The sequence below is a fragment of the Accipiter gentilis genome, chromosome 18 (assembly GCF_929443795.1).
Source record: "Accipiter gentilis chromosome 18, bAccGen1.1, whole genome shotgun sequence".
Classification (NCBI taxonomy): Eukaryota; Metazoa; Chordata; class Aves; order Accipitriformes; family Accipitridae; genus Astur; species Astur gentilis.
This window is the reverse complement of record NC_064897.1, coordinates 7885437-7912537: the sequence shown is the minus strand read 5'-3', so window position 1 is coordinate 7912537 and position 27101 is coordinate 7885437. Positions and strand designations below refer to the sequence as shown.

The window sequence follows — 27101 nt, the reverse complement described above, 5'->3', positions numbered from 1 at the left end:
GTGGTTATCAGCTGTAGCTGGGAAAGGAGGCTGGATGCTGCAGGCAGGACAGATAGACATGTTTCTCTCTTCATCCTCCCTCAGCCAGCAACAACAACATGCGGACTGTCATTAAAATGTCTGTTCTGTGACACTGAAAAAAAGCCAATGCACAGTGTAAAAGGGAGGTTTACTGACCAAAAAGCATACGTGATTATGACACAGATCTGGAGAGATGTGCCGTGAAGAAAACAGAGAATCAGACACTAGCTCAAACGATGTCACAGACTCCCACTGTGATTAGTAAGGTGAAATGGCCCTTTCCAGGACTTAATGACAGCAGAAAATAGGGTGCTTGACCACTTGTTCAACATTTATGATGGTCCTGCAGGGGAAAATCCAAAAGAAAATAACCTCAGTGAGAACAAACCAACAGCTGCAGAATATAAAATACGGTTTCAGGATACAGGGTAGTCAGCCCCTTCTGTACAAAACAGACAAAAGCTGGACCAAGGGCCGGCAGAAAGCTGTGCCTGTACCTCTCGGGAACTGCTCAGCAGATAACAGCCAGCATATCTGCTGTGCTGAGCAGGACACAGACCTGTACCTCCCCTACAGCAAGACAGCATTGTACCTCTGACTAATCAACACACTGCCTCCATGACTCATGTCACCTCAAGTGTTCTCCTCAGATAATTTAACTGTCCAGGAAGGGGTTTCTGTAAGTCCATGTGAAGCCCCTTGCCTGTGCCTGTGAAGCATAGGCTTCAGAGGGGAGGCTTTCAGGGGTGGCTGTAGGTAGATTATTCCTTGATAAGTGTCGATGTTTTTGAGGGAACTCTGAAGGTATTTCCCAGTCTCTCCGTTATTCTGCACGTTGGCTTTCATCCTAGAGGCTGAGCTCTTCCCATGAACAGCAACGTGATCTCCACTTGGAGTCCACTGAGCATGTGTCATGGGACAGGATCTGGCCAGTGTCTCTGGCTGCTCCCTGAGAAGCCTGGTGGAGACCGAAAACTCCATTTCTGTGAGAGTAGTTATTGCTCTACTCACCCTGCCAATCCCTCTGCTCATGCTGCTTTATACTTCACCTTCTTACTTGCTTGGGGTTTTTTCTGGCTTTCACTTACCTTTTCTAATCATTAGTCCGTTTCTGCAACAGCCTCTTTGCAAGGTGACGTATACTGACCAACAGCATACTCTTCTGGAGCAGAAGGAAAGAAATGTTCCCATTAGCCTGGAGACTAATTCCCGTGCCTTTCCCTGGAGGTGGATATACCCTACGCACGCTTAAGCTGGAGTTCCTTGAAATCTCCTTCATTCTGGCACATGCATTTTTGTAACTTTCTAGTCATGCCCACTTGTCACCTTGGGCATGAGACCAGGCCCACTAAAGTGAAATAAGTCTCTCTCCTGGCACTAGATCCAGATCCTGATAGAGTTCAGAGGAGTGCTGGTCCCAGGAGGGCTGGTTCTGGGTCTTCCTTAATGCACACAGTGTTTCTGCTGTCCCTGTCCCTCTCCTAAACTTCATACTGGTTAAAGTCAGACCTACCTGTTTCATAGTAATCATAGATCTGCACAGGAGCTGGCTTGGGATGGGTCACTACAAAGTCTTGCTCAACTGAGAAAGTGATTTCTTCCCTTTTCTTCTGCGAGATCTGGGAATGGAGGGACAGGGATCACATGAGTCTTTCTATTTGTCCAACACCATCTGGAGCAGACCAGGGTGGTAACTGATAGGCTGTATATTCCAAATCCCACTGAGGGCACACATACAGATGTGGGACATCCATTATCTGAAATACGTTTGGACAGTCCAAAGTGAAACTGAAGAGTTGTAGGTTTCCTATCCTGCTTGTATTACCTGATTCTGCAGTTATTACGCATCCTATTGCCAGAGAGGGAAAAAATGTCCCAAAGGACTGAGCTTAATTCTCCAGGATGTCCTGGTGGTCAGGATGAAAAAAGTCTGGTATTCCAACCCCTCCCATTTCAGACATGAACATTATGTACCACACTGTAGGTTCATCTATTATATGCTGCTTGCACCCTTTGTGAAAATCAAATAGACAGTGATCAGAACTTACATTTTCCAAATAAAGGAGAACGTGATTTTTCTTGTTTTCTACTTGCATCACTCTATGACTGTCAATGAGCTTTAAAACAAGGAAATGGAGATAAATATATTTATAAACATTAAAAAACAAGTGCTACCTCAGACCCTACCACTGCATGGCTGTGGCATTCATTCTGTTCCTAGCCAGGCATCAAGGGCTGGCAGCTGATTCTTAGAGTCCAAACGTTGCTGAATAGATGGAGAGGACCGAGCAAAACCTGCCACCTGACTTAGTAGGGAGTACGAGCACTTCCCAAGCGCAGAAGAGGCACTGCGGTTCATTTGGGGAATGCTGTCTGACTCCGGTGTTGTATAGTTTTCAGAACCAGTCTGGCAGATTTCCCATCCGTTCCCTACCCAGGCAGTGCCAGCTCCCAGTTGCAGCTGCCAGCTGGTCAGGCTCAGCTGGAACCCTTCCTAGTTTTTGACGTGGGAAGGTCTGTGCGCTCGCAGCTTCCTGCGGGCCATTCCCTCCACCCGGTAATGAGAACAGTGCAGCCACGCAAACACCTTGCAGGGTTTGTCGGTGAATGATGCTTAACCGGGCCTCCGTTTTCATCATGACCAGTCTTCTCCTTTGTCCCTGGGGTGACTTGTTTAATCTTGCTCCTATAATTTACCTTATCCAGGGAAGGCTTAACAGGAACAAAGCCAGAGAGCATCTTCACATCAATAATGACCATGTTGGAGCTGCTGCGCTTCCCAGTGTAACTGAAATGACAGAGGCCCCTGTCAGTCTGGAGCAAGCTTGGGGACGCAAACCTCAACTATTTGCCTCTGGCCTCGTACAGCATGGGGAGGTTGGCGTGAATCACATCCCCCATCTGACTGGCTCAGATGGGAGACACTGGGGAGGCCCCTAGCATGAAGGGGCCAAGTATGTGCTACCACCACCAGTTACTGTCACAAAGTCTTTTGGGATATCATCAACACATTGATCAGCTCATGTTTCTTGACTTTATAAGCAGAACTGAACATACAGAGCAATCACCTTCCCTGTGTGTCTTGTCATCTGTGCATCTGGTTTGTTGATGGCTCGTTACCTGCTTATGAGGACAATATCAAATTTTGCTGGTCGATCTGATGGGCAGGAAGCATTTGATGTCTGTATTGAGAGTGAAAATCCAAAGGCCCCCTCTGGAAGGTGAATGTTGTATCTCAGTGCTGTCTGTAAGAGGAAGAAAACCCTTTTGTTCAAGCATGCCAAGGGTTTTTTTTGGCATTCCAAAAAACAAGTGTCAGACTTGGTGAAGTTTCCTGGCAGTATTGTTCTTGGTTTTATGTGGAAGATCCTTGCTTACATCAACGACAGACACATTGGATGACTTCTACTCCTTAACAATGAAGGTGCTTGTACCCAGAGTCACCTCCCAGAGAGAAACCAGCTGCTGATCAGAAAGGACTCTTTTTTCCCATGCTGTGACTCCACAGGAGTCAGAATGTGGGATGGGGAAAAGAGTGTTTAAATAGTTCAGGGAAATCAAATAATTAGGAAACCCAAAAAGAAGTCGGATAGAGAATCATCAAAACCACGGCTGTATTGTATGCAGAATGTGAGACCCAATGAAGAGGAGAGCAGACACTTGCCTGCATAAGTACGCATCCACTGCCATTCACTGTTAGGCTGTATTTCCCAGGTACCTCAGGAAGGGGAGTCTGTTGCAGCAGGAGCCTGTTCACATTGTTGACAATAAATACCTTCTCAAAAGGCTTTTTGGAAGTGATTTTGACTACATTTTGTGTAACAGAGTTGTAGGTGGCCTCACCATAAGCAGCGAGGGCTTGAAGAGCAATGACTGTGTCCTGAAGGAAAAGAAAATAATAAAAGACAATTAGCTACACGGCATGACTAGTGCGGAGCAGATCAAAGTGACGGTTCCAATATGAAGCACAGTTGCTTCATCCTGTCTAAAGAAACACTGAATTTGTGTATAATTCCAGAGTTCCCATATATAAGGAGCCATTTCATTCTGGCATGTAAATTTTAGGGTGAAAGAAATCTCTTTACTCATATGAAAGTCTCAGAACATAAAATCTGAGCACTAGAGCACACTTCTAGAGCTTTTCATAGTGGTGAAGCATGTGTTTTTTATGGAACTGCAGAGCACTTCTTGGTCATATAACAGCTGTGACTTGGTGTTTTCTAGGCTTGTCCCTGACACAAGTATCTGTATTTGTTGCTAGTAAAATTAGTCTCATATGGCTTTAACCTTTCCACAGTTAAGAAGAAGAGGGGAAATATTTTGATGTCTCTAAGAGAAAGGCTTGGTCTGTGTGTGTTTGAGACGGCAGATACAAAAGAGAAATGAAACTAGGTCGTCAAAGGCCCACTGAGACCCTGAACCAGTGCCCCAATTCCTAGCACTGGCTGGGGAGTGGAAGGGAGTTTTGGCACCTGGGTTGAAGAGAAACCTCCATAGGGATTCTGCTGCCGGATGATCCACTGCACAATTCCTGAGGCCTTTGTGAGATCCTCTCGACTCTGGTTGGGTTTATAGAGCAATGCCAACAGCACGTAACTGGTGATCTCAACTTCAGCTGATGGGGCATGGTCAAGGAAGGAGGGAGATTTTTCTGATGGGGACCTGCCCTCCTGCTCCCAGTGCTGTGAGCCACCTGAATAAACAAAAAGAGGGTGAGGAGCAACCAAAAAGGGTTATGGGTGTCACTGCTATATAATGCCTCAGAGACGTGATGTGTCCTGGCCTCTTTCTCACAAGTACTCTCTACAGAGCAACAGATGTGCTGTGTATTAACTCCATAGATTATTTGTGGAGGTTGGTTCATGAGCCTGTACTCTCAATATTGTCAAGGTTAGACTGCGTACCATCAGTAAGATCTGTTCCCTCTTCCCACTTCCCAAATTCCCAAAATGGCTGAAACTCACCAACGTCCTTTGCTGACTTCTGTAACTCTCTAAGGGATGATTCACATTTTTCTGCCTTGCCAGCTAAGCAGAAAGCATAGGCCATGAGTGCCTGAGTGTAAACATCACTGATATTCTTCTCAGATGCAGTCTCCAGACAAAAAAAGGCATTTCGGACTACAGGATACTTTAAAAAAAGAAAAAAAACAACCCATGGGTCTAATTAAGGACAGTAGTCTTCACCTGGCCAAACATTTATTTCCTTTAAACCTGTTCTTCATCCTGTCACTACCACAGCAATGAGAATGGGACTTCAGTTTGTATAGTGGAGAGAGAGAATAGAGAATTCTTTAAGGAGGGACTTCAGAGGAAACATCAGACAAATCAAGTAGTTTTTCAGTGTGTTCTTGAAGACGTCAGTCTATAAACAGAAGGCTGTTTTGTTTATTTCACGGCTAATTCCTTCTGCTTACCTCCATGATAATAAATTCACACTACACTTCCATAGTCAAAAGTCTGTTGTCTAGAACAAATCCAACCTAGTAGACTCTATCATCAGTGACTCTGGTGTAATTTTAATTTAATTCTGTGGTGTTGTGCTAGGTTTACACGAAGTAAAAAAATGTTCAGTTTGACTCTGTGTCCTCACTAATGCTCTAATCAGGAAGGTCCTCAGAAAGGATATGACAAATGGAAGGCAGAGAAACTCATATGTTGAAGACTAACATCTCCTCAATTGCCTCCTTTGTACTAGCCACTTTTTAAAAAGGACAGATTGGCTTTTCACTCTGATGGACCTTTGTTTTTCCAACATAGCTTTTAGTTCCATTTGTAGACTTTATGGATTTACCTGCAACAACTTACTTTCTTGAGTGAGCCATGTTTGAGGCTAAGCCATAGTGTGGGGGTTACTACCTGTCAAGTTTTCTTATCAGAAAGTCACTAAAAGTCTTGGGTCTCTCAAATAGAAGATCTAATCCCACTGAGGTCTGTGCAATTTCTGCTTGAACACTGGTGGTTTAAGAGGTACAGAGATGGGGAACTTCTCTATCAATCACAGCAACTAGTGCAGGTACAGAGCAGGGTCGTGTTCCCTGGGAGCTCTCTCTCCCTCTCTTTCTCTGTCTTTACTACCTAGACAATTTGTAGCAGACACTGGAGCCAAGTCAACAACTGGGGACCAATTCCAGCTGAATACCAGCAGCTGAAGGTCTCCTTACCGAGCTGGAGTGCCGAGCTTCTAGCATGGCAATGGTGATATAGGCAGAAAGTGACAGCTCGTCATCTACTCCTCCCTGAAAAGGACACGGAGAGAGGAATAATCAGTGAATGCCATGGGTAAGAAGTCTTTAAATATAAATTGCCATATCCCAGCTGGGAGGCTGTGACCAGTTCTGGAGGCAGTCCAAAAGGAAGGAGAGCACACACATAGCTCTTAAATCAAAAGAAGCCCATTGCTATCACCTCAAAAAAACATCACTCCTTCAAGGTTACAAGGTCCTGTAACCCTACCTCAGGTGCTCGTAAGATGTAAAGTACAGTGTGGGGAAGCTGACTGAGCTGAAAATAGTCATTGTAAGGTGTGGAGAGTTAGTCCTTGGCAGAGGACCGGCATTTGGAGTAATGGGAAAGCATGTTCTTAATGAAAAGAAATTTGACCAAGAAGTAATTCTCTACCACCTTCAAGGCATTGTTGAAGAGTGTCCCAACACTTTGGAAACAGCCATCTGGCTTCTGTTTGCTTGCCAGCCACATCAGGGTTTGAGCCTGGACATTGTCATCAATATAGATGAAGTGACTAGCTTGTGCAAATGATTTGTACACAAAGGCAGTGAGCCTGCAAGGGAGAGATGAAGCTGTGAGATGAGCATTGAAAGCAGGAACAGAAAAAGTCATCCCTCCCATTCATGCTATGCATAAGGATGAAGAGTTACAGCCAACATGTTGGTGGCATGCTTTCTTCTTGTGTGCTCCTCCAGGAGAGGGGAGTTAAAGGAATAGTAGCTAGATGGGACACAGGAAAAGTGTCCCGGGCACTCTGGGGCTGATCCTGGCTACAGAGCGCTGCAGTGCATTGGGCTTCATGGGAGACAGCAGAATTGTGAATCAAAAAGTCAGCCTGGTTTTTAGGGATCACCTTCTCTCTTTGCACCCCGCCTGGCAGGGGGAGGAGAGCCGTTTTTCTCAGTACTTGCAGAGTCCCAGTCCTAGCCAGCTCTGTACATCTGAGATGCCTCTTACCTGCATCATGTGAATTCAATGCAAATTCATCTGTGAGCCCTTTCTGCTCCCAGTCACTCACCAGGTGTTCCCTTCTTTATCTCTGGTGCCAAAGATGCTGTAGGACCCATCGGGATGTTTGTATGACAGCTGCTTCTGGTAGCCTGCAAAAATATGGAAGAGGAACTGTTCCCTAATTTAAAACTAAAACCTTATTCTGTTTGCTATCAGAATTATGTGAAACCACAGTGGGAAAGAGTGGAAAGGCAATGTATATCTATCAAGCAGCAGGGGAGACCTGAGGGAGCTTAGATGGGAACATGGGACATCTCGTCCTGCAGAAACACTGAGTCACAGAATAGGCAGAGCTCTATCAGCTCTGTGCTCCAACTAAGCTAATGGGATTAGGATACGTGCTGTGCCTGAGTGGAAAAGGAGAACGGGACTGAAAGACAGAACTTCAGAGGAAACATGACAGTTGAGTCTCAGAAAAATAGGTTAAGGAAAGAAAGAAGATAAAGTAGAAAGATAACAAATGTCTTGATCAGAGCAGACCCTGGGGTCACTGAGCTGTGCCGTACTGCTGGGATAACCATGCTGCTGCTTCTGCTCACTGGGCCTCAGTGGGAATTTCGGCATACATGGCAAGGGAAGCTGAAAGCTCTCACCGCTCACTAAGTATCCGATGGCCTTGGATTTGACCTCCTCGCTCAGCTGCCCTGTCTTGTTCAGATAGTCCAGGACGTAGATGTTGGGTGCAAACAGGACCATGTTCTGCTCTCCACAGCCGAATGGCATCTGCAGGAGCTGGTGCAGGTTCTGCATGGCAGTGCCCATGATGTCACCTGGGGAAGAAGAGATGCTGGGGGGATTAGCATCACTCATGGCCACTGAAATAAACCTTAATATCTGTTTCGTAGGCAGAGTCACGGAAAGCATAGCTGGGGTTGCAAGCCTTTCCAACAAGCATGAAGCTCTCAGTGCCAAGTGATTTGTTCTGTTCTGCTTTGCAGTCAACAAAGAAATCCCTTCCCTGCCTCTCCTTACTTAGTCTAAATTGCCCATACCAGAAACACTACCTATTTTAGTGCCACTTCAAGCAGATACTTCCTATTAGAAATGAAAAGAACTTGCAGGAAGCTTCTGTTTCCAGAGGAGGGAAGGGCAACAGCCCAGAGAGCTACAGTGAACCCTGTATTGCAGAATTAACAACTAATGCTGAAAAGAGACATTGGTTATGCAGATGTATCATACACCACCTCTAAATTGTTATTTTTAGGAAAGATAGCACAGACCCAGCAAGGGATTTCTGGAATGAGCTGAAATCATCATCATTACAAACCAAAGATTTTATGACTAGTGAGTCTTGTAACCAAGTCCAGGTCCTTTTCAGGAAAAGACTGAAAAGATTCCACTAGCATCTCTGATTTGCAGCTAGGTGAGTGGAAAAAAAGCCGTACTGGCTTCAGTCTGGCTGAGGTCGTAAGTCAGAACTGTGCTACTTCAGAGCAAAACATTCAAATGCAATAAGGTTAAACAGAAAAGTGAAGATGGATGTGACCAATATTTAAACTTCATTTTTCTGATGCAGCAAAGAACATTGCTGGACAATATGAGAATCAGTCTCTGAGCAAAACTTTCCCACACAAGCAATGGAAACTCACATTCTGAATCCTGAAAAAGCTTTCATTTTATATTTTTACATTTTCTTTCTTTTTATGTCTTATTAATTATATATTTACCAACGACAGAAAAGGAAGCTCTGGCTGATCCTTCCACCACAATTGTAGGTAGATCTAGAGCAACATCTCGACTAATCACATCATCTGTGGAGAAAAATATTAAGTGTGTTGCGGTCATTTGTATAGGAACACTGGTTATAGCAGTGAAATGCTCCTGGTAGAAATTGCACAGTGCAAAATTGCACGAGAGACAGCAATGGGCAGAAACTCACAGCTGTCACCAAGAACACCAAGAGAGAAGGGCGCACAGCAACAGCAAAATCAAAATTGTGAAAACACAGACCAAACGGTGCAGTAACTGTCATTGCTCAACAGAAATCAGTTGAACAGGGTAAGGCTGGTGCCTACAGGTTCTGTGAACCTTGGGGATTTCTTCAGTGAGACAGTGGGGAGAGCTGGTTGGTGAGGGTCAGGGCTGCTTTTGTGCCTCTTTTAAGCAGAACTTCCAGGAAACCTTGGGAACTGCTGTCAGCACTGAGACGGTGTGGAAGGGAACATTACATTCCCTCTCCCATTCCCACTAGAAGTGGAAAGCTGCAAGCTGGTGTTATCCTTGGAACAGAGGACAGCAGTCAACATGAGTGCCCGAAATGCAGGACAGATTTTGCACAAGAAGGTCGTGTCCCTTTGATTGCTTCATAGCAGTCTTCCTTCAGCATCTGAGCACTGTTGACAGCAGCACAGACACTGCCTAAGTGACGTGCACCAGATCACACAGGAACTTCATGGCAGGGAATTGAACTGTAACACACAAGCTGCCATTTGGGCAACTCCGGAGAAAAGGGGAGGGACAGTTTCAATGAGCAGTGCAGGAAAAAGTGCAAACTCCAACCTTCTTTTCAGTTCCTCTCAGGACAGCAGTATATAAGAGCCTTACCTTTTGTGCAGATTAGGGAGTTTTGGGTCTTTTCCCTTCTGATGCCTTCAGGCTGCATGGCGACGGGAAGAAGAGACACGTGCAGTGGATGAGAACAAAGCATGCAGAAGAAACGCAATTACAGAAGAGCCACCCCCCGCCCCATCCTCCCGTCATAAGACAGCTGGGTTGAAGCGACAGTTTCCAGGTTCATACTTAATGTGGCTGCTACTAAAAGGGAGTTCCCATCGGATGGAATCCCTCCTTCCCAGTTTCTCGTCTGCATGAGGGAGACGTGCACTTACCAACACCCACTGATCCTCATGGAAGAGGACATCAGGTGGGAGGGGACTTGGTCTTAGATTGAACAGCCAAACCCTGTCCCAGCCAGATGAAGGTGGAGCCAAACCAGGAGTTCTTTTAGGGAACCTGAAAAACTTTTACTTGCTTTTGGTACTTTTGCTGCGTTTTTCTTTCCTCATGGAAGGTAGGACAGGGCAAAGAGTAAGAGCTGTCAGCAGTACCTCAACCAAGAGTGTTCTGATCTGGGTGTCCCTGTAGTCAATACTGATGTTCCTGGGTGTTTTGTCTCCACAAGCGTCATCATCCTTGGTCTCTGCAGTAATGCTGAACACTACATTACCTTAAATAGTAGCAGAAAAGGAGAAAAAAATGGACCTCTATCATGCAGAATGATAGCTAAAGTAAGAAATTTCATCTGATAACGAATATCTACAGATTTTAAGTAGTGCAACATAATGAATGGTCACTCACTCTAGGTGAGGCATATGGGAAGACAATTGATCTCTGAAAATGGGAATGATGAACACGCTGCAGTTGTGGAGGAGCTCTTTAGCCCAGACAGCTGGAAAGACCAGTGGTGGACCAAGTTCTCCAGCTTGGAAGAGGATTAGGTTTTCCAGGTGAGGTATGAATTGATTAGTATCAATCTCAGGGCAGAAGATCACTTAGATTCAAAGGCACTTACCAATTTCTTTGGGGAAAATATTCCAGACATAGGTCTTTCTTTCTTTGGCACATACACATACATCATCCTCTGGAGAGATGAGTTTGGCCTCATAATCAAGGGAATCTGACAGTGAAACATTGATCTGAGAACAGAAAGAGAAGTGTGATGGGGTGAAGATTTTGCACCATAGGCAAATGGTGCTTTATTGTTAGAGGGGGGTGGGATAGTCTCTGTTTATGTCCAGTGTTAACAGCGTAGAGCAGATTTAAGGCCTGGGATGAATTTAAGATTTAAGGCGTTAGATGAATCGTCCCTCAGATGTAACCTTAACAGTATTCCCTCTTGCTTCTCATGACATCCTCCATTGAGACGTTAAATATCCTATGCATACATCTGATTCCTGATCAGGATATTGAGTTATCTTCAGCTGACCTGGTGCTAATGGCTTTGAACTAACTTGCAAAGGAAATCACTGATGAGTGTTTGCTCTGTTGTTGTAGGAACACTTGAAAAACAAGGTTAAGAGACAAAAGCCTCAATAACAGAGATCTTTTTTTTTTTTTTCTGGGATCTTAAAACCCTAGGCCTTTTTGTTTTGTTAGGTCAAACTGTTAACGGAGTTTGGAAAAAACCCATTCCTAAATTGTGTCTTGATTTTTCTTCCTTTGGTGGTGATCTCCTTGTGAGACTAGAGAGCTGATTTTCAGCATTTAAATCAAGCAGTAAGAAATCTAGACTCTACACCTGCCTCTTTTTTTCAGGATTCATAGATATAGCATAAGAAACAAGAAGCCAAACAGAAGATCCCTGTTTTTCTTTCTTTAAGTATACTTTAAACCATGTGTAAGCTCCCACCATGCAGAGGTGCAGTGCAGCTGTGGTCTGGAGCCATTTTGCCCAGAAAGTACTGACTATTGAGAGTACAGTCCCCCAGTGCCTGGGAGCAATAGAGCCTCTAGCTGGACAGATACTCTGTAGGGCAAGTACTAGACTTTTGTGCTCCCTGTTTTGGTACTTTTGGGAACTTTCACCCCAGAGAAGAAGGGTTTGTCTGCTTTCCACTTCTTGCTCTTCCCATTTTCTTCTGTTTGGCAAGCACAAGCCCTTGACTTCTTCACACTTTCACATCTAACCTAAAGAAAAGACCCCACTAAAACCATCAATGGCTTGTATGACCGTGAATACTCTGCACTTGTTTCCTTCCTCTATGGATCTCGAGACAGTTGCTTATACACCCATACTAGTCACAGTTCGCACAGATCTCCCTCTACTTTCTAGTGGTTTAGGAGGACAAATCCAGTCAGTATAAGCTATCCTCAGACGGAATGAGCAGTACATCAGTCAAGAGGAGGGACAGATCCAATCTTCTACACCAATTTTGCTGCAGCTTCTTTGGAGATGGGGTGAGGTCTAAGAATGTGGGCAGAAGTACCCACCTTAATGCAGTGGCCAAGGTAGTTGAAGACATTGGCTTTAAGCAGGAAATCTTCTCCTCGGATGATAGAGTATGGCAAGGTCAAGTCCACAAAGAAAGGCTGGAAGGCTGTCAGGGTGGCAGGCACAGACATTCCAAATCCAACCAACTGTTCCACACAGAAGGCACTGGCCTTCCAGTCGGTGATGGTGTCAGGGATGGTGTATGAAATACTGGCTTTTCCAGTAGAGCTGATAGGAATGGATAAGGGATGAGTTTAGAAAGGGTAAGTTTCATATACCTTGCTTCTCAGTAGAGGCAATGGGTTTTGAAAATCAGCACTACCCCTATTCTGTCTGCAGAAATCCTACATCAAAATGTCCCTGGAACTTATCACCCAAATCTTCTGAGAAAAGCCCATTTAAAAGTTTTGCCCATCATTTCCCTGAGTTTGGAAAGAAACCTCGGAATTCTTGTTTTGCAGACCCATATTTTAAATAGAGGTGTCCCTCTTCCTAGGAAGGGAATATGACTCATGGTACACACATTGTGGGAATAGATGTCTTTGGGGACAGGGTAATTTTATCATGGAAAAGAGTAGGGCAGGTAGTCAGGTGATGATTGAAAAAGCTAGGTCTTCCAGGCCAAAAGGTAAGAAGAGGTGGCAAAGAATTGTCACCTTGCAGGACATCAGGGGACATATTTAGTAACTCTTAAAACAAGGCAAAGAGGGGGAAGAAACAGTACTCACTTAATTAGGACTATATCCCAAATCCAAGTTTCAGGGAAGAATTCCCGAATAGTCTCAAGGATGAGTCTCTTCCCCCGTTCCTCTCTAGCAACTTCAGCTGGTAAGAGATAATGGAAATTTAGTCAAACTTCATTCATATAATGAAGACTCCCATAAAGGACAGGTTTTAATATGCATGGGCCAGTATGAAGGACGATTAGTGTTTACCCATTTCTTTCTAACTGAGACTATTGGCAATGCCACACAATATCACTTAATGCCACTAATGTATCTCTGAGTTAGGTGTAACCTGGTATCACAAAGAAAGAAAACATTGCTTGAAGTGCTTTGGTCTCCAGATATGAGCACTAGACCTAGGGCTAGAACTCAGGCCACTTGGCTCTTAGATCAGTTTGCTGTCCACACTGTAGCACTGTCTTTTCAAAGAAGCTTTGGTCAGAAAGGAATCAGTGTCAGCAGTGTTAGTTTTGTGTGACACTCAACCGATTACCAACACTTCCCAGCATGAAAGTGGACATGGATCAGAAGTGTAGACCTGAAAGGCTTTTTTGGGCATTGGCTGTTATCCTAAGGCATCTCATTCTGTGCCAGACCAATCTTCAGTATCAATACCAATGTGCCTCATGAGTATTGTCCGTGTCCATGTCACATGAATACCACTTCATTTAAGGAGAAGAATAAAATCTCTTTTCCTGTCCCCTATATTACCTGATGATTTGACATGGTGTGTAGAAGCCATGAATCCTGCATTCAAGAAATATGGTGGAGGTCTTACAATCTCACTAGTACACACAACTGGTTGCCGAACCTTTGAGTTAGTAAAAAATTTCATGCCCATGTCCTGTAAAAAAACACATTTCGGTGTTAGCTATAAGCATACTGCAGCTGAGGTTTATTCCATTCCTCCCTCTTTCCCATTACTGCCTTTCCACCACAGAGATGCCCGGAGACATCTATGCAGAGACTCGTGGGAGCTTTGTGCATGCTGGAAAATCTCGGTAGGTACCAGAATCAATTAAGAATGGACGTCCACGAGGAGATTTTGTTGTGTATGAGTTTTATTAACAGTGTCATTTGCGGCAGTATCTAAAGCTACATAAGAGGAAACTCACTTCAACAGATTTAAGTAATGTACAGGACATTTACCCTGAGGAACTGATATACATCTGGGCCTAATCCAGACATTACAGGTGCGTAATACAAGCCTTTGTGAAAGATGTTTTCAGACGAGACACAGGGGTCTTGGGAGTCATCTTCTAGATTGAGCCCATTGAAGATGTAGCCTTGAAAGTCTTGCAGAGGATGCAGGCTGTATATCTGTGAGGGGGAAGGAAACACAAAACGTGTGTGTGTAAAGATCAATTCTGATTACACCGTCATGTGCTGCAAATCGCCAGAGCTGAGGTGCTGGCCTGTTCGAAACAATGCTCTGTTTCCCGGATTGAAAACTGGCTGAACGGCTGGACCCAGAGGGTGGTGATCAGCTGGAAGGCAGTAACTCGTGCTCTGCCTCAGAGGTCAATACTGGGACCAGTCCTGCCCAACATCCTCATTAATGATCTGGATGACGGGGCAGAGCGTACCCTCAGCAAGTTTGCTGATGACACAAAGCCAGGAGGAGCGGCTGACAGACCAGAGGGTCGTGCTGTCAGAGACGAGTCACTGGTTAAACCAAATCCCACATGGCAGAGGACTTCCAGCTGCCAAGAAACAAGAGCTGTGTATTGCCTCTTATAGATGGTTTATGACCAGCACATGCAAAAACCAGAGGAAGCCTGACACAGTCTAACAAACTCAAGTGGAGAGACTCTGCAACGGAGGAGGAGGAATCAGTGGAAGGAGACAAAGCATCTGTTTGGGCAGCGTACCGCTTCTGCAGACAGCTCCGTCTCGGACTTGAGGAGCAGCACGCTCTGATCCACCGCCCTCACAGCGCAGAAGGAGTTGGCAGCAGCTTCAATGACTAAACTGACATTGGCAGCTGAGCGCATCTGCTTTTGAGAGAATTGCAACCGGACCTGAAACGTATCAGACAGATGTTGGTATGGCTAATCCCTGCTGCTCGGGGGTTCCCTGGGTCTCTGTGTGGATGGAGGGCAAAAAGGAGAGTAGAAGGCTGTTCTGTTACAGCACAGATATTCTGCTGGAGAGGGATGCCTGGTCTCCACTGCCTCTGTTGAGCAGGCCCCCGCTATAAGGGGGGCTTAGGCAATAAGCACGCCTAGACTCCTGTGATAGCTTAAATGAAGCCTGCCTCCAGTGATTTAAAATAAAGTGTGATTCTGTTGCTGCTATTATCAAATCAAATCTTATTATGACACAGACTATATGTAATAAGCATTACAGTGAGCGAGTCATAATTTTATTAGGGCCATCTTAGCAAATATTTAAAACAGATTCTGTTTTGAATCTATTCAGAGGAAAATCTCTCTCACATTTGTGTTAGATAAGAGGGGAAAAAATAGGAGGGGAGGACCGCATCAGGTAACTGGAAACATTTTGTTTAATCTCACTTGTTTTGTTTTCTCCTAATGTTTCATGCTTTTTTAGCTTTTAGGAGCTGAAGATTAGAAAAATCTTAATGGTGAAATCTGATTTCAAAATGACAAATGAAAAATGAATATGTACCAGTGGAAAAAATATGGAAGGAAAACTTAAACCCCAGATTGCTATTTTTGCTTTCTTTTCTGCATGTATTTAGTTCTGGTAAACCCAAATTGCATTTTTTCAACAAAAAAGTGTAACAAATTAGATTAAATAGTGAAGTGGAATAAGGTTAAACTGTGTTCACTATGCTAAAAAACAGACTCCAGTTTAAACTAAACTAGTCTAAACTCCAGCCTAAACTAAATGGGACACTAGTATACTTCAAGGGAGGCAGGAACCATCTGGGAGTAGCGTGGGTTTCCTGAAAAGTAGTTTTTAATGTTAAAAGAAGATTTACCTTTTGACAATAAGGCCAGGAGGTGGTAGTAGAGGAGAGACATAAGGCCAAAGAGAAGAAAGGAGAATGAAGAGAGTAGTGTTGAGAGAAGTGGAGGTAAACAAGAAATAAAACTGGAAATGTGTTGTGAATGTGTGCACAGAGAATTTGTATTTATCTGACAGCAGGTAAGATTTGTTGTATCTTAGTGCCTCTCACCTTGTTTTTGAAACACTTCTCAACTGGAAAGCGGACACTGTCTGCCACCAGCTCCTTGGCAGGGTGTAAGGTATATACCAGCAACCGAAGGGCTGGAGCCATTTTCTCATTGACCACAAGTGGGATGGTGAAAGTGCCATTTTGGTCTGTTAGAAGAGAGAAAGGGACCAATAAGGAGAGAAGCACGAAGATCTGCTGTAGTAGTAACCATCCTCAACTGGCATATATCTGCACCAGTCAGGGGAGCAATCTGTACTTAGGCAATAAACTGAAAAATCCCGGATTTGCCAGGAGGTGACATGCCTGGGTTTAGGTCCAGATGCTTTCAGATTTATTGTGGGTTTGAACATGTGGCCAGGTTCAGATAAACCCCTAACCAGGCACTCCAAATTCCCTGCATTGTGCTTTGGGAAGATCTTTACAGGACACTACTTCTTGACTCATACCAAATGAACTAGTTGCTCGACTAAATCTGACTTTATAGTGATCTTAGTGGTAGTGCTAGTACCATGCACACGTGCACGGTCAGAGAGAGGTACAGCCCTCCCAATAACTGCTGTATACACCCAGGAAGTCTTGCCTTGGTCCTCAGTTCAATATTATTATTTTATTTTTTTTAATGCAGAAACATGGATTGGCAACTTAACTTACCAGCTTGGATATTAACTTTAATTTCCCCTGTAAGGACAATCTTGCCTTTTGCCATGCCCTGTGCAGAGAAGAGCAATACATTTATGGGTTGGTAGAGGCTGGAGGGAGGAAGCAGCAATCAAGTTCAATATACATGACAGGGCAATAAAGTCATGTACATTGAGATGGCTTCAAATGCTTAAACATCAGCCTTAGGGCATGCTGGATGCTGCCACTGCTGCTGCTGCTGCTGCTGGGGCCCTTGTCACTGGTCAGGAAGCAGAAGGAAAAGGAAGGGAAGGGGGAAGCAGAGAATACCACAAAGCGTTTCTTGGAGGGAAGGGACAAGAACCCTGGCTTGAGACATTATGAAGGTGGTTCCTTACTATGAAATAGAGTAACATGGCCAGAAGGGGGGTCATTTTTCCTGAGCAGGTAGTTTTGCCAAACCACGTCAGTGCTGTTTCTGTCCTTGGGTTGTTGCCCATTGTGCTGGCTGGCAATCCAAAAGCTGCCAGAATTGCTGTGAATGGACTCCCAGAGAGCTGACTGGTCAAGCCCTTTCAGCAAACCAAGCAACAAGCCCACACTCACCACATAGTAGAAGTTCGTGGTCTTGATGGTCTTGTATCCTTCTGTGTTCAAGACATAGTGCACAGTGATCATCCTCTTCTGCCCACAGCTCAGATCTTGCCACAAAGGCTCAATCCTCACAAAACTGTTAGTCCAGGAGTAGAAGCGCAGGATGGAGAGAGACGCATCAGGGTAGGAAGGCTCTATCCAACCTTCCAAGTGGCACTGGTCACTGGGTTTATAAGTTGCCTGTTCAGGAGAGGGAGTGGGGAAGAAACGGAAAACAAACATATGTCACTAGGGAAATCATCACATACTGACATCAGAATGATTAGTTCACACAATGCATGTATTTAAGAATTGCATCTAAAGCCAAACTGGAAAGGAAAAAGCAGCACAATGGTCTTGCAGCCTTGCAGCAAGCCATTGCATTGCAACAGCTCAGGTGTTTCTTTTATAGTAATTTTTGAGAGCTGTAGAACATGAAATAAACCAGAGAAAGCACGTTTTTATTACCAGAATTCAAACCCCATCCCATCTTTTTTGGGTTCAGTTTGAGAGCAGCCATCTCTATCTATTCAGCTCTGTTTCGTACTCACTTTCAGACTGATCTCAGGATCAAACATTTCCGACGTGTCAATGCTAAACTCTGCAATGCCATTATCATCAGTGGTGAAGTTGTCTGTGTTCTTGTTATTGACAAATAGCTGAATAACCTCATTGGAAAGAGGAGAGTTGTCTTTGTCTACCAGCTTGATCTGTGGAAGAGAATGTGAGACAGGTTCAGCATGTTATCTTTCTGTATGTAGATACTAATGTTTTGCACCCTTTTGCTCTTCACACAGCAGAATTGCTTTTTCTTCTCCCTTCAAAGCAATACTTAAGAACTGAAATGTCCCTCTTCACTTTCTGGCAGCTATCTCAGCTATCTTAAGAGGTCTGGAGCAGGAGCTTCCTCAGCATCTGCCACATTATTGATAACATCTTCTTGTGGAGCAGGGGCTTCTTATGTCTCATCTCTTCCCTGGTCAGTCCCTTCTGACTACACATTTCTCGTTTAAAGACATACTTCTTTTCCTCCATTTTTTCTTTTTTAGCCTTGAGAGTCTGCTGCTGACATTTTCAGTGTTGGAAAGCCTTTCTTCCAGATCTTTGTTTTGAACAGTTTTCTGAATCTGTTCCCACTGACTCTGCTGTTTGTGTGTTAAATGAACAAATAAAAAATAACAGACACCATTAGGTAAATTCTAGGTTGCTAGAACTGAGCATTAATTTTGAGGGTTTTTTTTCCAGAAAAAGATGGCAGAAGTGGTAGTATATTAAATACAAACTTAAGAGACTGACTATCCTCACTGTCCAGAAACAGCATGGAGACAAATGAATGATCTTTGAAACAAAAATAACGATAGTGAACTAAAAGTGTCCAGGTGGGTGTTGACTTCAGTGGGACTGAATACAACAAGAGTGAAGGCATACAACATATGGCCAGCAACAGATGTTTCATAGTGCAGGGAAGGACTGTGAATAGCATGTGACGGCACTGGGACAGGGACTGGGATCTGCTGCATTTTGAGAAAGTATGAGTATCAGTGCCTTCCAGGCAATAGTTCCCCTGATATGACCCTCGAGGGGTGTTTTTTTGCACAAAAGCAAAGAAGCTGCCTGAAGCCAGCAGCAGAGGCTTTATCTCTGAGATGTGAGATCCCAGCCTTCTACCACATGTCTTCCAGCATGTTTAACCTCTAGCGTGTGTGGGAATGTGCGTGTTTGAGGAATTCTCTGTGGCACATCATCCCAGGGAGCCTGTTGACCCTCATCCTCCAGTTAGGGGTGGTAAGGTGCTCAGCAGTCTGAACAGTGGAGCGGGAGTGGGGACCAGGTGAGAAAGTTATACAGACGTCTTCCAGAAGGGAAAAAAAAATCCTTGAAAGACAATCTCTTCTCTCCTTTCAGTGCTACTGATAAGACATCCTCTTATCCTTTCCTCACTGAAAAAAGGTGAACTGAAGGAAAGAGAGAGGTTTATCCCTGCCCTTTAAACCACTGACAGAGTTATGTCATGAAACATAAAATAATAAAAAAGCTTTTGGGGACCATTGTTATTTCCTTGATTTTTTCCTTATTTCCCTTCACTCTTTCTTCCCTCATCCCCCAGTATTTTTATTCATCTCTGGCTGGCATATGATTGTCAGTTCTGAAGGGAGAGGCAGTGATTTATATCAAGCTTAAAATGCAAGTTAGAAAAATGCTAGTTAATGGATTGTTTTGATTCAAAGTATTTCTGGCACAATCAAACTCAGAATAAACTAATACTCTTCAGTATTCAGAATTACCAATAGGGCACTGTATGTAAAGAAAGAAGCTTGGGGAGAACACCCCTCACCCCAAACAGTCCCCCAAATGTTCCCATCACTGTTGTCATCTGATTACCTGTCAGTCATCTTCAATACAAGCTCTCTATGCCCTTGCTTACCTGTCCAAAGTAAGGAATTCCTCTTTTGTAGTGGCGATCCATGTTCTCAAACTGTATACTGCTCATCACCCGAGTTATGGAAATAGACTGAGTGGCTGTAAGTTGCAGGCCTGTAAGACATGTCCAGAGTCAAGAGAAGATATTCTTTGTCTTGCATATCGCTTCATCAGAATTAACATTTGCCTGGAGGTGGTCACTGTGCTTACAAAAATGGATCTTCTTCTTCAGGAAAACATCCTTGTACTCAGCAGGCAGAGGCTGAATATTTCCTACTCTCCTTTTTGACCACACCACTGTTGCTGTTTCTGACTGTCTAGAAGGGATTACCTGTTCCCTTCTCTGTGACGATGGCTTTCACATCAAGATTCCTCATGTAACCAACGCGATTTAGCTCAAAGATGTTGGAACTGAAAACGTGGGAGAGGCAGCCCTCTGTCTCCAGCTGGAAAGGGAAGAAGACAAATCCTTTTACCAAGGTTCACAGCTTTCAAAGGACGCTGGCAATACAGGGAACCCTTCTTTAGTGAGTGAAGTCTTTTCCCACTCCTTTTAACATGATTTGTACAGGACTGATGGAGACATCGCTGTCTACATTTTTCACATGAGAAACTGAGAGTCATGAAAAAGGAACATGTCAGTCCTTCTTCAGGCCTGTAGGAAACCGAGAAGAGAAATGAAGTGGCCTGAATTCCTAGCTAGTGATCTCAGCAAATAGATGAGTAGAGTGAAGTGAAGCATCAAAGAGAGAAAGAAAAGTGTGAAGAGCAAAGGGAGAGAAGCAAGAACACAGGAGAGAGGACAAGCACAAAGAGGAATATTAATTATGTATCATACATCTTTAGTAAATGATTGACAAACTGGGCTTTTCTTGCACCTCCCATATGTATCAAAATCCCTGCACACGCTGAGCTGGACTTTTCCTTCAACAGGCTGGCCATAGGTGTACCTAGGGGAAGAGGAAAAAAGTCCATGAGCTCACACTTGAAAAACTGACTTAAGCTAATATATGCAGGAATAGATCCAGGAAGAGCAGTGAGCTGGGAAGCCAGAGAATGGAATAGTTTCACAGGCTTTTTCCTAATTCTCCTGCTGTTACAAAAAGATAATATAACTCAGAAGTTGAAATATTAATCAGTTCTATTTCACCCATAAACTCATGAACAAAAAAACACACCTTAAACATAAAAATAAATACCTCTATAAGCATGAGGGACAGACATAGCTACCAACAAAATTATGACCGTTGTCTCCACTCTTCAGCTTAGACTGGAGTTCTAGACTCACTGAAATCAAAGCAAAACTCCTCATATCTTCAAGGGGACTAGGATTTCAACCCTGGATTCTAAATTACAAGATCTTGGTGTTAGAGTAAGCAAGGTCCTTCTGAAGGACTAAGCTTGAAGGGGGAGTTAAAGACAGCTGGAACCCCAAGACCCCTGCTAGAATTTAACAGTGCTCTGTTTTATGAAGTTCTCCCTCTGAAGTGGGTTGTTGGGAGTGGACACATCCTACTTTAGCAGGCAACCTCTCAAAAGATTTATTCAACCCACCAAACACCAGCTGGAAGAGAATAATCATACAATAAAATGAGATGAACACACAAGCAAACGAAAGCTCCAACCACCAAGTCAACCCTCACCAACCTCTTCTGAGGCCCTGTTTATTTTGGTCTCTTCTCTAAGCCCTGTCTCTTTCCCCAGTCCTTAGGAAGTTCTTGTTCTTCAGCATATTTTCTAACCACTCTGTACCTGGTACTTACACTCCACAGACTTTCACTGTGAACTCTGAATCCAGGACTGTAAGGCTTTCTGGTGCAGTGACTGTGACATCAAATTTTGGCAACACTAGGACAAAGAATGAAAAGGAAAAAACCAACAGTGGCACATTGTAAATTTGCAGGCCCTGCTGAGAGAAAAGAGAAAATGAGGATATATCATCAGTGTTAGTCACAGATGGAATGGGATCTCAGAACTGGGGTGCCACAATTATTGAGAAGTGGCCTGACCTGCAAAGGCTCACTAAAGAATTTCCACAAAGCTTTGAGGAGAAATCAGGACTTCTGTGGTGAATCCTGTGATGCCTAGATGCCTTGCAGAGCTTTGGCCAACAAAGTTTGTGGATGTGGCTGGGAGAAGGTTAGTTTGTCACAGTGAAATTTGCAATCAACTTATTGATTTGTTATGCAGATTATTTTCCTGGCTAAAATAGTTAATTTCTCTTCTTTGGCATTTTACTGATTTTTTTTTTTTTTTTTTTTTCCTCTCCAGTTCTTAATGACAACTAATTGAAGTTGCATTTGCTAGGAAGCTGTCTAAATTTTTAACAGTCAAAAGGGTTGATTGATAGGGGTTCATTTCTAATAGTGTTTTCTACTCTGAATAAAATCAATGGGTAGCATTTACCATATTCCTCCACAAGGAATGAGTGATTTGTTTTAACTCCTGACTTCTTTGCTACAATAATTTTGTAGTTCCCCAGGACAGGCTCTTCAGTTAGTGGGAATTCAATCTGGATAATGTTCATCTCTGACGTCACATTTTGCCACTGAAAGATCCTGTTGCCCCGTGGATCCTGAAGAAAAAAAGAATATGGACTCACAGTTTGTCTTGGAAATCTTTTGCTACTAGCACACAAAACCAGAAACAAAGAAGAAAATAGGGCAAGTTGCTTTAACTCATTGGGGAAGTTGCTTAATGCAAGTGCATTGAGATAAATTATGCCTTTTGTACTCTGATTATTAATGTTGCTAGATTCTCATCTGTTGATTTCAGGTTTAGGCATCCTCTGCCAGCCTTGGTATTGGTCTCAGTCATGAGGGGAAGTTGCACAATACTGCTCTTCCCTTCTCCTTGCTATATGTTGCTCTTAATTTTTGTCAAGAGGGGTGAGAAAGAAAATCTTCTTCTTCGTGCTTCCCCTTCAGCTGAGCTTATCCCACACAAATCTTGGCCTTTAGCAACCCCAGCTTTTTTTCAGCTGCCAGAAGAAGGAAGGAAGCATTTCTTCTGCATTCACTGAGGTGTCATTTGCCTCTCAGTATATGTTATACCAGTTAAACTAAAGAAAACTCATTCACACCATTTCCTTGAACCATTTAAAGTACTGACTGCAGAAAACACACATAGAGCTCAAAATATATATATTTCATGGCAAACAAAACAAAGTCACCCGACTTCACAGTAAAAAAAGAAAACTTGCAAGAATGCTATCTAGACATGGACTGTGATTGCTATTTTAAAAATCACCACAAAATGCCATGGAAGTGCTAACATAGCTAGTAATTTATCCGTGGCCTAGAGTTCTTCATAGTTTTCAGCAGCACTTGTGTTATGAAAAGATATACCTCCAAATAAGTTGAGCAAACTGGAGGAGGTGGAGGGGATTCAAAGGCAGGCATAGGAACGGTACAACTTTTGACTTCTGAAATGAATATAGATATTCTTTTCATGTTAGTAAGGCTCAAACAACATCCTAGGATTTTATGAAGTTTCTATTAATTTCTGCCAGTGTACTCAAGAACAAGATTTGGCTGTGTGTAGACATATACAAACTGATGTAAGCACATGCCCTAGATTTTATTTTTAGATGTGTAATACAGTACAGAGAGAAAAAAAATCTTACCTGAATTGCAATCAAAGGGTACTGAAAGAGGAAAAGACAAAGTGGGATAAGAGATTAGGTGGCTGAACAAACACGAATTATTTTTCCCCAGGACTGTGAGAAATGTATAACCAATAATTAATATAATACCAGTAATCAGAGATCCTCATCTCTTATTTTAATCAGTTTAATGGCAGTTTTACTTCAATAAGAAGATTACATAAAGGGAAGACATTAAATAAGAATGTTGGGGCAGTTTCCGATCATACTGAATTTAGTGCAGTCCCAGAGCAGCTGAGTGAATAGAGTTAGAGAGTTGCACGTAAACTGTGATTTGGATTTCTTTGATCTTATATCCTTACTCTGCTTATTAGCACCAGCTCTTTTGGTAACACTGTGCTGTCTTCTGCATTACAGTCACATGAGAGGAGGCCAGTAAAGACCCTTCTGCCTCTTGGCTTATGTACTATAAGCATGAAGACAGCTTGCTGGCGATGAAAAGAGTGCCTCTGATGAGATAAACAATTGTGGTACCAACTTTCATTTTCATTTCCCCATTTCTAAAACGGGCAAAGTACCAGGTGGATGACTTACCAATTTTTGCAAGCAACAATTGCTGAATAGTAATAGCAGGAGCCTGAACCATGGGCTTTCTGGTCAGAGCTAAAATAATGTCTCCAGCAACAAAGTGGAGGGGTTTTTGAGCCTCTTTCCCAGCAATAGCAGGAGGTGCCGTGTCAGGAATCCAACCTGCTACACACTTGCACTCTTCCTTGTGACCCTAACATAAGGGTGGATTATAGCATGACCTTAGGAAATCATGTTAATTCTTTGGCATTTAGTCTCTGCAATATCTCGTTTTATCCACAGCAACTGTTTATTTAAAATTTGAGAAGAGGTTGTCTCCCAGCTATTTTAAATACAAGGGAATATTACTGGTCACTCACCATTTCCTGAACAGGTTGAAAATTGAAATCCAGGGCAACAACACGAAACATCACTGGAAAGGCAAGGAACAGTGTGTTAGCACTAGCTGTAGTTTTTTTGGCTGACCATGATGTTTTGCCTTCATTAGTACTCCCAGTTTCACTGGGTCTCCTAACAGTCCCACTTGCACAGGATGCAGGTAACAAAATGCATCCGAAGGTAAAAGAATCCTACACAGACTTTGCTGAGGGGACTGTTCCCCAGCACCAAGTTCTCACGCTCTTTCATGAAAGTTTCCTTAACCTCAGAGAAAGGGGATGACTGAATGAGTAAGAACTGCTGTGCAGGTCAGGCACTCTCAAGTGACAGCCATAACTCTTTCAGCGGCCGTCTGCGTGATGTAGGCAAATTTGCTCCTTTTCATTTCTGCATCTCTAAAGCAGGGGTTTTTGCTTTGAACATATGAAAGTTCCAAATATTACTGGAACTAGGTGAAGTGTCACTTTTTCCTAATGCAGTGTAATTCCTCTTAGTTCAGTTTGTTCTCATCTTGTACAGGTTTTTGCCTTACTTTCTTTTTTTTTTTCTTACAAGCGAAAAACTGAAAGGACAACAATGAGTTACTGCATAAGTAAAAACATTTTTCAAAAATGTCCTTACAAAGCATTATCTTTTCATCATTTAATTTAGTCTACTGCTTCCCCAACCTCAAAACTAAACCATTTAACAAATAATCAAGCCCTGTTTAGTGGACACCTTTGTGGCACTAAATTCTGATTGGTAAGCTTTCCTTCATGCTATGTATCTATGTAGATAGAACTCATCCCTAATTAAATTATAGCTGATGCAGTTTAACAGCTACATTATTTGGCTGGCCTCTGGAGGAGAGAAGTATTCTTGTAGTGTTTCCTACAGTGTTCTAGCTGTGTGCTAGAAGCCTTAAGGCCTAGAAGTGAATTATGGAATGGATCTTTGCATACATGGGAACTCTGTTCGATGGCCAGATGAGAAGTACGGATAGGGGAATAGTATAAGTGCAGGAAAAACACCAACACGAAAATATAAAGTTAAAACCCATCAGAACCCAGAAGGTAAATAGCATTATTTTGTCTTTTTAAACTTATAATTCATTTTAAAATAATGGATTTCACTCTTGGTCTTGAGTCTGTCTTTGATGCTGACCAGCATCACAGACAGAAGACTGTGGGAGCATTGTTTTATGGCAGGCACTTAAGTAGTGATCTAATCACCTCTTTTCACTCTCTCGACCTGTCACCAGTAATGAAACAGCAGCGGTAAAAGCTTCCCTCTTCTGTCAGCTGGGAGGAAGGGACAAAGGAAATAACAGAGACCATGGGATGACAGTCTCCTGCCATCCACAGTAAATACTTGTAATGGTTTTAACAGAAGCTCTGAAGAAACTGCCTAGACTGTAGCTCAGTCTGAAAAACACTCAGCAGAGAAATTCTATCTGAAGAAACTGTTTCCTAAGGGAGATGTTATAAACCAAATAGATATTCACCACTCTGTCCTGGTTTGTAGATGGGTTTGTCTGTCTGCACGAAGACAATGCTCTCTGTGTTCCAGATCATCACTGACCGCCGCTCTTCTAGGCTGACTGTGGTACCCCTGGCAGAGAAGGAGATGAAAGCCAGTGGGGCAGAACTGACAGGAGGAATCTGTGAGGAAACAGAAGAACAAGGGGAGGTTGCTAGTCTTGAAGTAGTTTGCTCCAGACCCTGTTGAACAGCTATACCTGTGGCCTGGGCTCCTACAGACACCCATCTCACTTCTACCACTTTCATCGCCTTCCATAACGTTTCTTATTTCTTACATCTATTAAAAATTCCTCCTTGTCTGTTAGAACATATCTCTCCTCTGCTTTGTTTTTCCTTCAACAAGTCTTATTTCTTCCTTTGTTTGTTCCTCTCCTGTGCTCTCTGCTCTAATGTTCTTGTCCATCCTTACATTCCTTTTCCATTGGGACATAATTAAAATTAATTTACCGTGAAGTTGAAGCACTGTAGACCATCGCTTGCTGTCATGGTTTTCTCAAAAATAGTGGTGTTAACAGTACGATGTTCTAGGATGACTCTGACGGATATTGTCTCATTGAGGTTAAGGAACTGCAGGCAAACCTGACCCGGCGAGTCAGTTTGGAGGACAGCAGGCACCATCAGGACATACTGCCTGGGAGATCCAAACACCAAAGTGATCACATCATAGAGAAAGGAGAAACAGCCTCAACAGGATGAAACAAATACAAAGCATTGTTATTATTGAGTCCCACTGATTAGCTTAGATTAAATATAGGACACTCTGCCAGTGCCCCTCAGTCCTGCCCTGCAGCTCCCAACCAGCCCAGCCCCAGGTTCCCCAAACAGCTCTGCCAGTGCTCCCAAATCTTGCCCTTTTGCCCTTTATCTGAGTCCTGGACTCACCTGCTTTTAGCAAAGCACCTGCTGTTACTACTGCTATTGTCTTTTCTGAACACACACATCAACTTCTATGGAAGTTCTGCAATAGGCAGAAGGTCAGCTTCATATTAAATGAGAACCATTCACTTGCCATCCACATTCCAGTTTAACTTAGCTCTCCAGATATAAAAGATGAGTCACGGCAGTATTTAATATTTAAAGTAAAATTAGTGGCACTAATTAGCACTGTCTTTAAAGCCTTATAATGAATACTATTAGTAACAATAGTGTAGTTCTTACGGTTCAGGTTCCTTTGCAGCCGTTACATGAAGGAGAAGAATAGCCAAAAGAAAATTCAGCCACATTTTTCTCACTGGGAGATAGAAGAAAGAGATAAGCTCTCTTCCCAAGAAACAATCCAT

General features: G+C 43.2%; 1 protein-coding gene across 1 annotated transcript; it reads right to left on the bottom strand.

The window, feature by feature from the left end:
- Positions 1 to 1115: 1115 nt before the first annotated feature.
- LOC126048082 (ovostatin-like) lies at positions 1116 to 27101 on the bottom strand. The gene is made up of 35 exons (XM_049822572.1): positions 26980 to 27101; positions 26269 to 26452; positions 25785 to 25941; positions 24283 to 24335; positions 23357 to 23377; positions 22138 to 22306; positions 21495 to 21579; positions 20570 to 20681; positions 20063 to 20177; positions 19736 to 19845; positions 17862 to 18020; positions 17284 to 17511; positions 16711 to 16768; positions 16060 to 16205; positions 14786 to 14935; positions 14064 to 14234; positions 13626 to 13758; positions 12918 to 13014; positions 12189 to 12417; positions 10771 to 10894; positions 10307 to 10425; positions 9804 to 9855; positions 8927 to 9010; positions 7853 to 8029; positions 7267 to 7348; positions 6645 to 6801; positions 6185 to 6259; positions 4986 to 5151; positions 4494 to 4714; positions 3686 to 3901; positions 3142 to 3266; positions 2719 to 2809; positions 2070 to 2138; positions 1535 to 1640; positions 1116 to 1183 (listed from the first exon to the last, which is right to left on the bottom strand). The coding sequence occupies exons 1-35, from the start codon at positions 27099 to 27101 to the stop codon at positions 1122 to 1124; spliced, it is 4425 nt and encodes a 1474-aa protein (XP_049678529.1). The 3' UTR covers positions 1116 to 1121.